Source organism: Bos mutus, chromosome 18 (assembly GCF_027580195.1).
Source record: "Bos mutus isolate GX-2022 chromosome 18, NWIPB_WYAK_1.1, whole genome shotgun sequence".
Classification (NCBI taxonomy): domain Eukaryota; kingdom Metazoa; phylum Chordata; class Mammalia; order Artiodactyla; family Bovidae; genus Bos; species Bos mutus.
The window spans coordinates 48,515,880-48,528,490 of NC_091634.1; the positions used below are offsets into that span (position 1 = coordinate 48,515,880).

The 12,611-nt window shown below is 59.5% G+C and overlaps 1 protein-coding gene across 2 annotated transcripts in view; it reads left to right on the plus strand.

Moving 5' to 3' along the window:
- The first annotated feature begins 302 nt into the window (after window positions 1–302).
- CBFA2T3 (CBFA2/RUNX1 partner transcriptional co-repressor 3) overlaps window positions 303–12,611 on the plus strand; it is a 77,855-nt gene continuing 65,546 nt past the window's right edge. For both annotated transcript variants that reach the window (XM_070388543.1, XM_070388544.1), the window contains exon 1: window positions 303–558. In XM_070388543.1, the coding sequence (XP_070244644.1) occupies window positions 471–558 (88 nt within the window). In that variant the 5' untranslated portion in view covers window positions 303–470. The remainder of the gene's footprint in view (window positions 559–12,611) is intronic.

Here is a 12,611-nt window from a genome sequence, read left to right on the forward strand (position 1 = left end):
CTGGGCTGGAGGAGGAAGTTGTTGGGAAGTCAGAACGGAATTGCCGTGAGGGGAGGCCGGGCAGGGCCGGGCCCAGATGGTTCCTGTTGAGGAAGCAGTGGGCACAGCTGCACGGCTGCTCCCCGGCCGGCCGCACTATCACGGTGACACAGCTGGCTGCCTCGCCGCAGGCTGCAGGCGACCTCCCCCACCGGCGCCTCCCCAGGCCCGCCCCGCATCACATGAGCCCCTGCGGCTGCCCGCCCCTTCCCCAGGCAGCTGCAAGAAGGCCTGAAGCAGTCTGGGGGACGGAGACCTCTAGTTCAGAGGAGCCTAGGCTGGCTGAGGCCTGTGTCTTTCCCTCGAGGGCCCACAAGGTTGAGAAGGGCACTTAGTGTGGGGCTCACCAGGCTCCACGCTGCTGCCCACCACAGGGCTGCCCACCTCCCACCTCAGCAGGATTCAGATTCCTGAACCCACCCTCCGGCTCCATGTCCCGGGCGTCCCCCGTGCTGGACAGTGGGCCCTCAGCATCCACCAGCTGCTCAACGCCCCGGGGTCCCAGGAAGGGCGGTCCAGGTAAGGGGATGGAACTGGTTTGGGGGCGGAAGCGGCGCTGAGCAGGTGGCATGAGGCAGTGACATCTCCTTGCTGTGCTTCCCGGCCTGTTGACTCATGTCCAACATCAGCACAGCCTCCCACCGGGCACAGACCTGTGCAGCTGGGGCAGGTGGCCGGGGAGGGCCAGCAGGTGCCAGGCCTACGGGTGGGCCCCACCCGTTGGCCCCACCCAGAGGCAGACGCTGGAGGTGGAGGCTGCTCAGTGAGCAGGGCCCCAGGAGTCGGCGAGAAAGGTGGTGTGCAGAGCGCTGGGGACCCTTAAGACTTGGAGGTCAGAGGAGGAAACTGAGGCCAGATGGAAAGGGGCTGGTCCAGGGCCCCAGGAGCGAGTGGTGGTCCAGGACCTGCTCCGCCCTCAATGAGGAGCAACCTTCCAGGGCTCCCACCAGCGGAGCCAGTGCCAGGGAGAGGTGGTTGCACAGGGAAGACCTCCAGGGGCTGCTGACTGGGGGTGCAGGAGGCTGTGGGCCCAAGCTGCAGGATCACCTGCCCGGCTCTCCCAGGACTCAGGGGCCCACAGAACTGCACACAGGAGGCCCGCTCACCAGCCATAGCCACGTGGCCATGGATTAGGAACACAGATCCTCAAGTCTCATTGCAGTAGCCTGCAGAGTGCAAGCAGGCCTGAGTCACCCCAGCACCCCAACCCCAGACAGCCCATCTCCCCTGCAGAGGGACCACCTGCCCTAAGCGGGTTCCCACCTGCCCCAGCCAGGGACCCGAGGGCCAGCTCCACCTGGCACTCAGCACATCCAGGACTGGGGCCCCAGGGTGTGCAAAGCCTGCCTCTCCACAGTCACTAGCGTGCTGCTGATGATTCTAAGACGTTGCCAGGGAGGCTCCAGTCACTGGCCTGGGATATGGCTGCCCTGCGCTCGGGCTGACCACAGTCTCTGGTCCCGTCCAGCTCTAGCTGCGACCACACAGCTGTTCCTTCTTCCCCAGGGTGGCCCTGCCTGAACCCCACTGTCCTGGGACCACTTGTTGCTCCTCACCTGGGACCAGTCCCTCTTCACCTGGGCCTCAGGTTCCTTGTGTGTCAGGCCCCATCCTTCGGCTCCATGAAAGGGTCAAGAAGCTGCTTCTCAAGGCCAGGGGTGGGCAGGGGGTAGCGGGTGAGGGTGTGTGAGCTGCCGGCCGTGGCTGTGTTCAGATGGATGGTGGCATGTCCGCATGGAAGGGGTCTGAGGCCGGGAAACGTGATGCACCTGAGGCGCTCACAATGTCACTCCAGGGGTTGGGCTGCGGGCCTCTGGAGCTTCCTGGGGCGCTTCACGGACAGGAGGGAAAGCAGTGGGCATTTCGCTCATGCGTCGAGCTGGGGGCTTGCCTGGGCACGGGGTCCCCGTCCTGGGACTGCGGCTTTTAGGAACTTATGGCCCATCTTCTCTAAATCACCTGGCTCCATGGGACAGACACAGACACGTGGGGAGACATCCAGCTCCCCATGCCCCTCCTAAGGGGCAGAGGGTCCCCAGGTGCCAGACATCTCCACCATGGGAAGTGGCAGGTGGGGCTGTGCTGGAGTTCATGGGAGCCGGGGGGTCCAGGACAGGCCTTGGGTCAGTGGGTCTGTCCTGCAGGCTTCCCAAGAGTCTGTGAAAAGCTTTGAGATTCCAAACGTCAAGTAGCACCTAAACCACTAAAAGAATAGTAAGTAGTATCTTCTAAAGCTGAGTCTGTCTGTCTGAGAACGTGTGTGAACCCTGCGCTGCCCTCCTGCTGGTAGGAAGTGGGGCAGTGCTGAGGGTGGGGGGACAACAGACCCGTGGACAGACCCACCCCTGCTGGTGCGTCCCCGAGGGGTGTGCAGCCGCGGCAGCAGACAGAAAGGAACAGTGCTGGTTAGAGGGTGTTCACTGTACTCAGGCTTATTAGGTGCCCAGCTTCCCTGGCAGCCCAGTGGTAAGACTCTATATTCCACTGTGGGGGCTACGACCTCGCATGCCACAAGGTGCGGGCAAAAATAAAGTGCCAGTCGTGTGTGCTAGGAGCTGAACCCCACAAACAAGAGGTGGAGCCAGCACATTGGCAGGGGTGCCTCGGGCAAAGGAGGCTCAGGGGCAGTGCCTGAAGGGGAAACTGAGTCAGGCCTGTTCAGTGTCACCTGAGAGGGACAGGGGAGTGACAGGGAGACAGGGAGTGTCCCATCACTAGAGGGTCCAAGCGAGGCAGCTTCGTGGAGGGCGCCATCTTGCGAACCTTGGGTCACCTGGCCACAGGGGTGGGGTTCAGAGGTCACCACTGTCACCAAGTGGCCTTGACCTCCCTCCCCTGTCCCCCTCCTCCTGTCCCCACCCCCCCACCCCCTCCCCACTCCAGCCACAAACATTCTTTGTCTGGAATGCCGATCCCTGCTGTATTAATTTCCTGGGAAGGCTGTAACAAATCACCACAAATGGGTGAATTACAACAGAAATCTCCTTCCGATTCTGGAAGCCAGAGTCTGAAATCAGGAGGGTCGCAGGGCCAGGCTCCCTGCAGAGGCTCCGAGGAAGGGTCCCACCTGCCTCTTCCAGCTCCTGGGGGCTCCAGGCATCCTTGGCTTGTGGCTGCATCCCTCCCATCTCTGCCCCCATCTTAATGCGGCCTCTCCTCCTCTTCTAAAAAGTGGTTTTGGAATCTAGGGCCACCCCATTCCAGGTGACCGAGCTCCAACCATCCTGTCTGCGTTCCAGGTGGCAGGATTGGGGCAAAGGAGCCCATGGCCTGCACAGCTGCCTCCGGCACAGCCAGGCCCAGGGCTTGGGCTCATGGCCTCCAGCTGCCATGGGGGTCACGGAGCCTCAAGGGCTGCACCCTGCAAGAGGGGAGCCAGGTTATCAGAATCCAGTGTGTTCTCTGCCCCACTGCCCGCCTGCCACCCCACTTTCCGATCAGCCGAGGCCCTTGGCCACGCTTTCAGGGCTGTCAGGAGACAGTCAGCTATGGATACTGGGGAGTTCATACTGGGAGGGCCCAGGGCGTCTGGGATTGGCGTGTGCCTGGGCGGACGGCAAAGTCCACAGCCCCTCTCTGTAGTGTGGGACTGAGAACCGAGCCCCACAGTGACCGTCCATCTGCATCTCTGTGCAAAGTACTGCAAGCGATTTGTCCTTTGACTCGTGTACCGTTGCCTCACGTGGGACGGCTGTCCTGTCCCTGCTCTGCTCACATCCTGCAGGGCTTCCTTCCCTTCCCCAGGCCCATCTCCACTGCTTGTTGACCACATGGTGCTGGGGGCTCCTGTGTCAGGATATCGGCTCAGGGCTGCCGAGCCCCATGTGAGGTTGTGACTGCCATCTCAGAAGATACCAAGGTTCCGAGGGGCACACAGCAGGCAAGAGCAGAGGCAGGCTTGGACCCGGCTCTACTGACCCTACAGGATGGATGAAGGGCCAGATGGGAGTGGGGGCCCATTACAGTGGAAGGAGCCCTGGACACCTGCCAGATCAGTTGGTCCTGGCAGGAAACTGCTCGCATGACCACTGGGCAACAGTGTGGACAGTTTGAAGAGAAACCACTGACACAGATCAAACAGAGTCGCCCGGCCAGCACAGAAGTCTGGGGGACACTCCTTGACCTGAGGGGTGGGAAGGGAGGAGAGGAATGAGCTAAGAGAGGGGCCAGGAGAGGAACGGAGTGGGAGAACCCTGGAGAGAGGACGGCAGGACAAACGCCCGTGTGTTCCCTCCATGACCATCTCCTAGGGTCTCCTGACCTGCCCCAGGCCAGCCTCCAGGGGAGCAGGGGTGCAGCTTGCCCCCATCCCCCCATGCCCAGGGTCAGGACCCAGCGTAAGTCTGGGGAGGAAGGGCTGCACTCCACCCCAGGTCCTGGGAGGAGTGCATTACCCCCGGGGTACATGTGGAGCACTCTTTCCCTGAGACCTGCAGTTTCCACGCTGTCCCATCCCACAGTCCTGGGAGAAAGACTTCCGGGGGCAGCCAGCAGGACTCCAGCCACCCACGTCCTCCCCACCTGTTAGACAACAAATCCAAACTTCAGAAGACAGAGCTGGGGGCAGGAGTGATGCCCAGGGGACAGGGTGCAATCCAGGCCAGCTTCCTGAAGGAAGTGGTCCCTTGGCGGGTAGCTAGAGGAGGCAAAGACTTTCACTTCTCAAAGTGTCTTGACTGAGAAGAAAGGCATTGGTGTTAACCTCTCACATCTTCACTTCCACAACTGCAGTGGCAGAGGAGAGGCCAAGGGAAGGGAAAAAGGGGCCACTGCTGGACTCGGGCTCATTCACACAGGTGATGGGGCCAGAGGTAGGGCTGCAATGACGCTAATCAAACTCTCAGCATTAAAACCCCTCATACAGTCTCACCAGCACAGCCAGGGCAGGCAGACATCCTGGGGCAGGCAGTGATCGGCAAAGGGTGGCCCAGAATGGAGGTGGCATCCATGGGGACCCCATCCAAGGGTCTTCTGGGGGTGGGGTGCTGACAGGCTCTTTTCATGGGACTTTGGGGAGTCAATTTGCCATTCCGTTGTTTACAAGACTGAATTCAAGAAAAGTCAGGCCGGATCACCTCTCCACTGTGTGCACGCCCTCTGGGGGCTTCCCCTGCCCACCTCCCATGCCCACCCTTCTCCCTCTATCCAGCTGGTGCATGGCCACCCCACCAACACCCCAGACACCCTCCCGCCCTGGCACTGTTCCCTCCCCATGGGCTCGTCTTCCGTTTGGCTCCCTCCCACCCCCTCTTTAAGTCTTTGCTCTGGTTACCCTCCCCTCCCCTCCAACTTGTGTGCCCAGTCCTCCTTTCCTGCTGTTTCCCCTTCACTTTTTACTCTATCTGACGAAGGAAGCGGTTCTGTGTCTACTTAACCTGTCTCCCTGGTGTGCTGGCTCCGCTGTCTGCTTGCCATGGCACTCTCAGCACCTGGAGCGGCACTGCCAGGGTGCCCAGCACTGGGTGGAGAGTGCACCCCGTGTCCAGGCGACTCGACCACCCGCAGACAGCGAGTGCGCTGATCAGCACAGGGGCCCTGGTGAGTGGCTTGTGTTGGTCTCTAGATGCTAGATCACAGCTGCTGTCAGACGGGAGCTGAGGCCCAGAGATGGGAGTGACCTGCCAGGGGTCAGACAGCATGTGGCCCCAGGGCTGAGTCGGACCCAGGCCTGGGGGTGAGACCGGGGCAGCCCGTCCCAGCCTCTCCCCACGGGCACCAGCGTTCCCTCCCCCGCAGCCAGAGGCGTGGATGGTGCTGGACCACCTGCCCTCCCGTCTTCCCTCCCCGTGTCCTCTACAGGGGGGCACAGGGCCCAGAAAGGGAAAGGGACTGCCAAGCCACAGAACACCCAGGCAGGCGGCTTATAAACAGCAGATGAGGAGGCTGGCCATCCAAGATCACGTGCCAGCAGGTTTGATGTGTGATAAGAGCTCCCTGGTCCACTGTGCCCCACCACCACCAAGCAGCACTTCCAGGAAAGGCCCAGGGAGGGATGAGAAGGGACAGTGGCCAGATGGGGATGCTTACTGCAGGGAGGGCAGGCACCTCCCGCCATCCTGGTGGGTCCTGTTGCCTTGCAAACACTGACCTGCTAACCATCCTACATCCCAGGGATGGAGGAACCTTTTTGCTGACCCCCATCCCAGCACCTACTCAGCCACAGAGCCCACCCAGGCCCATTCGTACCTCACCTATCTGGCCCTGGAGGACTGGGTCAGACACCCAGGGTGCACACATTCCTCCCCCAGTTCCTAAGTGGGAGCAGGGTGGGTCAGATGTGGACTCACCCACCCAGGCCAGCGTCTGAGTGGAGAATCCCTCAGTCGTGGCCACCTCTGCTCCGGATGGGAGGGCTTGGGTGGCACTGCTGGGGTCTGGGTGATCCTTGGGTGATGACTGGGTTGTGTATTGTAGGCCTGCTCCTTGGACAGCAGAGGCTCAGGGCCTCTGCAGGGACAGAGGAGGGACTGCCAAGGTTGTTCCCCAAGGACAGGCTGCTCCCTGGAGGAGGGGGCAGGGTGGAGGCAGAGGAGAGGGCTGCTCCATTCCAGAGTCCTTCCTGGCCCTGGGCATGGCTTCTGCCCAGTAACCCTTCAAAGGCACCATTGACCTGGCTGCACACATGAAGGCAAATCTGAGGGGCCAAGAAAAATACCCAAGGTCACACAGCAGTCCCCAGGAGGGCTGGAGCTTCCCTGTCTGCCCAGCACCCTCCCTGGGAGGAAATGCACTTGGGTGGGGCCTCAGGAAAGGGACCCCCTTGGCACCCAGCACTCCAGTGTGGGAGCCACACCTGGCAGCCTAGCACCTGGGCTGAGCCCTCTGAAAGCCCATGGTGGGGTCTGCTGGCTCTATGCCAGGGAGCTCCGAGCAGATGCTGCCGGCACCCCAGTTGACAGCTGGACAGAGCACTGCCCCCGCTGATGCCCGAGGGCCGCCCACCCCAGGCCTCAGGGCAAAGCCCTGTGCTCCTTGCTACTCTGCAACTTTTAGAAAACCGGGCCCGGCCAGGTTCCTGCCTGCCCTTGAAATGAGCTCGGGCTTTCTGAGGGCCACTCCATGCAACTGAGGGCTCATGGGGCAAGGGGGACTCTGACTGTGGCTTTCACTCTGTGGGTGCAGCAAGGGGTCCCTTCCTGAGAGGAAGCTCCAGGGGGCTCACAGCCTGGGGGGCTTACGGCCTGGGGGGGCTGGTGGACGAAGGCGCACATGTCAGACGGCAGAGAGTTGGGCCCCACCGGCTCACAGCTGCAGGAGCCACACTGATGGACTGTTGTTGCCCTAGAAAAGTGACCAGTGTCCTTGGTGCCCTTGGTCTGGTGGACAGGAACCAAGGCCTGGCCCTCATGCTGGCCAGGGGTCAGGGAGGCCACCCTGAAGATGCGCCCTCCAGACCTGTCTGCTCAGGTTGGACCAGGTCAGAACCAGGAGGGGAGGGCCGGGCTGGAAACCAGCTCCATCACTTGCCCAGGACCCCACAGGCCTGTCTTCTCGTCTATGATGTGGGGGTGGCAGCCAGCCCCCGAAAAGCTGGGGATGGAGAGGGAGGACCCCGGCACCCACCCGGCCCAACCCACCCTTCTCAGCCCTTGCAGGATCCTGGCTGTGACCCCCTGTCTGCACCCCCTCCCCGGCCAAGGCCCCTGGTGGGAGTGAGGAAGGGGCCCCGTGGAAGGAAGTAGGGATTCGCCCGCCCTGGGACTCCCAGCGCTTCCTCCTTTCCTCCCAAATCAGGGTGCATTTTGAGTGCATGGAAAGCCCCAACCTCACAGGCCCTGGGAGGGGGCAGCATGGCAGTGGGGAGGCCAAGCAGGAGGGGCACTGGGACGCTTGCCTCCCAGGCCGACAGGGCCCCTCAGAAAGCTCAGGGGCTGTGGCTGTGGGGGTCTCCCCACACCCGGGTCCTCTTTTTAAGACAAAAGGTCTAAGGTTCCAGCCTCGCTGTGAGCAGAGCGACAGCACAGACACAGGAACCCCAACACCCATACCCTAGACCTCAGAGAGATCACCCTTTACTGAGTGGTCCCAGGGCCCACCTCCCCAGGACACTGCCCGCCACCCCAGCCCCACTGCTGACCACACACCCACTCCTGCCAGGCAGCGCCTCAGCCTCTGGGCCAGGAGCCTCCCCAAGAGGCTCCGTGTGCACAACCCTCGCTTCTCCGCTCCTGTTTCTTAGGAGGCCTGGACAGACGGATGCACGGACAGGCGCCGTTCCACCCCTCCACCACCACAGTGTTTTCTAGACCCAGGGTCAGGACTTGATATTCTAAAGCAGGTGACAAAAAACTGCAAGTCAGAACAGTATCGTTCCAGTTCGCAGCCCCCAGGTGCGTCTCACCCTGCTCCATCCTCTGAGGCCCAGGAGGCCGGACGAGGGACTCTGCTCAGCTCTGGCCCCTCGACCCGGGCTTCCTCGTCTGCAGCTCGAGGGGCTGTCCCCACCTGGGGGGCTCTCCAGGCGGGGGCCGCCACTCGAAGCTGCAGGGCAGAGAGCACAGCTGGCTGGAGGGGAGACAGGAGCAGGCAGCTTCCTGTGGAAACTGAAACCGCCAGGTGCTTCCCTCCCTCCCGCGGGGACCAGAGACAGCTGGACGAGGTCCTGCAGCCCTGCCCTGCCGAGCCGCCTCCCTTTCAGGCAAATGTCCGAGGTCCAGACTCTGCTTCTCACCCGTCACTATGGCGACGCACCTTCCTGAGCCCCTGACCCAACCCTCAGCACAGATGAGACCAGCCAGCCCTGAGGCTCTGCCACCCCCTGGGGCTGCCCGTCCAGCCGGAGATACCCTGGCATGGGATTTCAAAGTCTTTGGGCAAAAGCAGGATGCAACAGATACCTGAATAATTTCTAACTTGAATACAAGTGAAAATGATAACGTTTCAGGTAGACCAGATTTAACAGACGATTTAAAGCCGATTTCTCTGCCAGAATATGAAACATTTCACACGCAGGCCACGTCCAGTTTCTACCACACAGGCTGCTGAGCCTGCAGGACCTGGGAGACAGAGGGACCAGCCTGGTCGGCATCTGCGGGGGGCCCCTGACATGCTGCCCGCTCCTGCCATTGGGCCACCTTTCATTTAAATTATGAAATAATCTGCCCACATCAGGAAAGCCCCATCCCAAGCAGGGGAAACAAGCTGTCACTTCGTCCCAGAGCTGCTCCCTCATTGCACTTCTTCATAAAAAGGAGTTGCTCGTAGATCCAGTGCCCACTGCCCTGGAGGCTGCCCCCCTGCCCCAACCTGGGGATCACTGAAAGCCAGGCTGCAGGTCCCGGACCCAGTTCAGGATGCCCTGTGAGGTCGGTCCCCCAAACTCGGCTCTGAATCCTCAATGTAAAATGGGGCTTGTGTCGCATGTCAACACCAGAGTCGCCCACCTGTGGAACTGTCCAAGGAACTGTTTTATCTCTGTGTCTTTCCCAGATACGTTGTAATTGTCTGTGTTTTAAATTGCTACATAGAAGTATTGAGTCCGGCGATCTTCCTTTTTCTCCCCATGATGATAGATAACACGGCATCAGCACCGGCGTGGCCGTGTTGCCTGGTGGCCCCCTAAGCCAGGCAGCTGGAGGGTGGGGCTGCGAGGTGACCCCTTATAGCTCCTGTTGAGAAGGCCTTTTGTACAGTCACGTGTCCAGCGCAATGTTGGGCATTTCTGTAGGTTGTGAATCCCCGTGGCTGCTGGGGAGGCCCCACCCACGGAAACTAGCGTGGGTGGAGGTGGGGTGGCATCTGAGCACCGAGCCGGTGGAGGCCTCGGCCCACCTGATCCGACCTTTTCTGAACGTGAGCTCAGCAGTCATCTGGGTGAGGCTGTGGCAGGGAGTCTGGCTGTGATGAATAGAGGAGAGGCTGGTGTGGTCTCCCTCGGTCTGCACTTTCCCCTCCCCAACTCAAGCTCTGCTCCAGACCTTCAGTGTGAGGCTTGGGTGGTGGAAAGTCCTGGTGGTGTGGCTGCCAAGCAGCAGGCTTGAGGTCTCCAAGCTGGGAAACCCCACTCCAGGAAGCCAGAAATGGCACTCTGAGTGGCCCCTTGATGATGCTAGAAGGAAGAGGTGGCCAAGGGGACTTTGGTATCTGCCCGTTGGCTGCCTAAGCACCCCTCCCCAGGCCTCCCCCAGACAGCACTGCACAGAGGTGGCCATGGCCAGTCCTGGAGGAGTCAGGAGACTGCTCTACTGAGCAGACACACCCGTGCACCCCTCAGCAAGGCCAGGAATACATGACAGGCTGTGCTGGAGCCCGGGCCTGGCAGGACAGCCCCTGCTGCGGAGGGTGTGCAGATGGGGTATTGCCGTCAGGACGGAGCCCAGAGGCAGGGGGTGGGGCATTTGTAATAGTAGTGGCACCTCGCCGAGCTCTCCCTGTTCCCACAAAGGAGACATGTGAGCACCCCATTTCACTCCCATGGCCCTGCCATGTACTGGATGCCAGGATCTGGCTTCCAAGCCAGGGGATCTGAGGCTGGCTCCGTGACTTTTGGCTGGCATGTTCCCTAAAATGTCTTTTAAAAATCAAGTCCCCTGTAAGGTGCTGTTTCTCACAAAGCGGCCTCACCCAGCTCAGTCACACCAGCCCTGGGCTGCTGCTTTTGTGTTGGGTATGACAGGAGCTGTTGCCGCTGCAGAAGCTTTGGACGGTGATGGCTGGCTTCACCCCACATGCTGGCCGCGAAAAGAGTGACCTTAACACTCCTGCTGGCTAATATGTGTGAGATGTGCGGTAGCGAGCAGGTGCCCCACCCCCTCGGAAGAAAGCAAGATGAGGTCGCAGAGGCCCAACTGGGGCCTCCGAGTGGGCATCTTGCTGCCACTGTTACTGAACCAACTCAGGTCCCCTCGCCCGCAGGCTGCAGAGCCCGTTCCCTGATGCCGCATTGTGATGAAGGAAAGTACCATGTTTATTACAGGTGGCAAGCAAGGAGAGCGAGCAGCGCAAGCTCAAAAGACCCAGACTCGCCAATGGCTTTCAGGGAAGGGGCTTCAGAGGCCAGGTGAGGAAGGGCTGCAGGGTGTCTGCACAGCTGGTGCACAGTTCTCAGATTGGTTGGCATCAAGGTGAAGTTTTGAGCATCATCAGCCTTCTGCTTTCCACCTGGTCTGGGATCTACATGCTTGTATCAGGAGTTTTCACCTAGCGGAGGTCTTGAAAACAACTTCAGAATGTGTGTCAGCGTGCGGGTGTGCATGTGTGTGTGCTCAGTCGTGTTCGACTTTTTGTGACCTTATGGACTGTAGCCCACCCAGCTTCTCTGACCACGGGATTTCCCAGGCAAGAATACTGGAGCGGGTTGCCATTTTCTTCTTCAGGGGATCTTCCCGACCCAGAGATCGAACGTGCCTCTCCTGAATTGGCAGGCGGGTTCTTTACCACTGAGCCACTGGTGAAGCCCACATGTGTCAGACCTTTATCCAGATTTTTCAGGGAAGTGGGAGTTCAGTGACTCTGCTCTGTGGCTGGTTTATAGTCTAAATTGTAATCGATTTCCAAGCCCAACATGAATTCTTTTCCTCTACATCTTCATATTTCGTAATCATTCACTCTTGAGTCAGACTTTTGAGACTCAGGGCGGCCTGGGAGACTAAAGCAAAAGCCATTTATTTCAAAGAGCAGAGATCTTGGGGTAATCATTTGCTCTTGAGTCAGACTTTTGAGACTCAGGGTGGCCTGGGAGACTAAAGTAAAAGCCAATTATTTCAAGGAGCAGAGATCTTGGGTGATTAGGAAAATGCAGTGATTTCACCAGCATCTTCCTAAGACTGGGCGATGATGCCAACAGTCTGGCTTGCAACATCTAACACTGTGTTTACCATCTAACAGGTCATGTGGTCTAGCATGTCATATGTTTTATGCTGCACATATGCTCGGGGCTTATTTTCATGGAAACCCTGAGGCTGCAGTTGCAGGTTTACACCTGGATTAGTGGAAGCGTTGCCCCAAAACCAAACTTTCCAGGCCCAGACAGGGAAGCCTGGTGTTCTGCAGTCCATGGGGTCACAAAGGGTCAGACATGACTTAGCAACTGAACAACAAGACTGACATTTGTCAGCTTTAATTCAAATCAGTATGTTATTAAATGACTCAGCTCATCTTACTTTGGAATTCCACTGCTGATGTACATGGATGGATGGCAGACGGGTGGGTGGATGGGGAGAAAACGAAGGAAGCTGGAAGGCAGGTGAAAGCAAACTCTTGAAAAGCTAAAAACACCACTCTTCTATGAAGAGTGTGTCTGTGTTTGTGTGATTGCTGAGGTAGCCGGCTGGGAGGCAAAGGTGACTCAAGGGAGAATGTGGGCGACATTCCATCCCAAGAAGAGAGAATGCCACCCTGAGACCCCTAAACACAGTCGGTAAAGCACAGTCTTCACTGTGAGCATAAATGGTTTGCAACTTGTCGGTTTCCTGCTGCTGCTGCTGCTAAGTCACTTCAGCCGTGTCCGACTCTGTGCGACCCCACAGACGGCAGCTCACCAGGTTCCCCCGTCCCTGGGATTCTCCTGCTGCTGCTGCTGCTGCTGAGTTGCTTCAGTCGTGTCCGGTTCTGTGCGACCCCATAGACGGCAG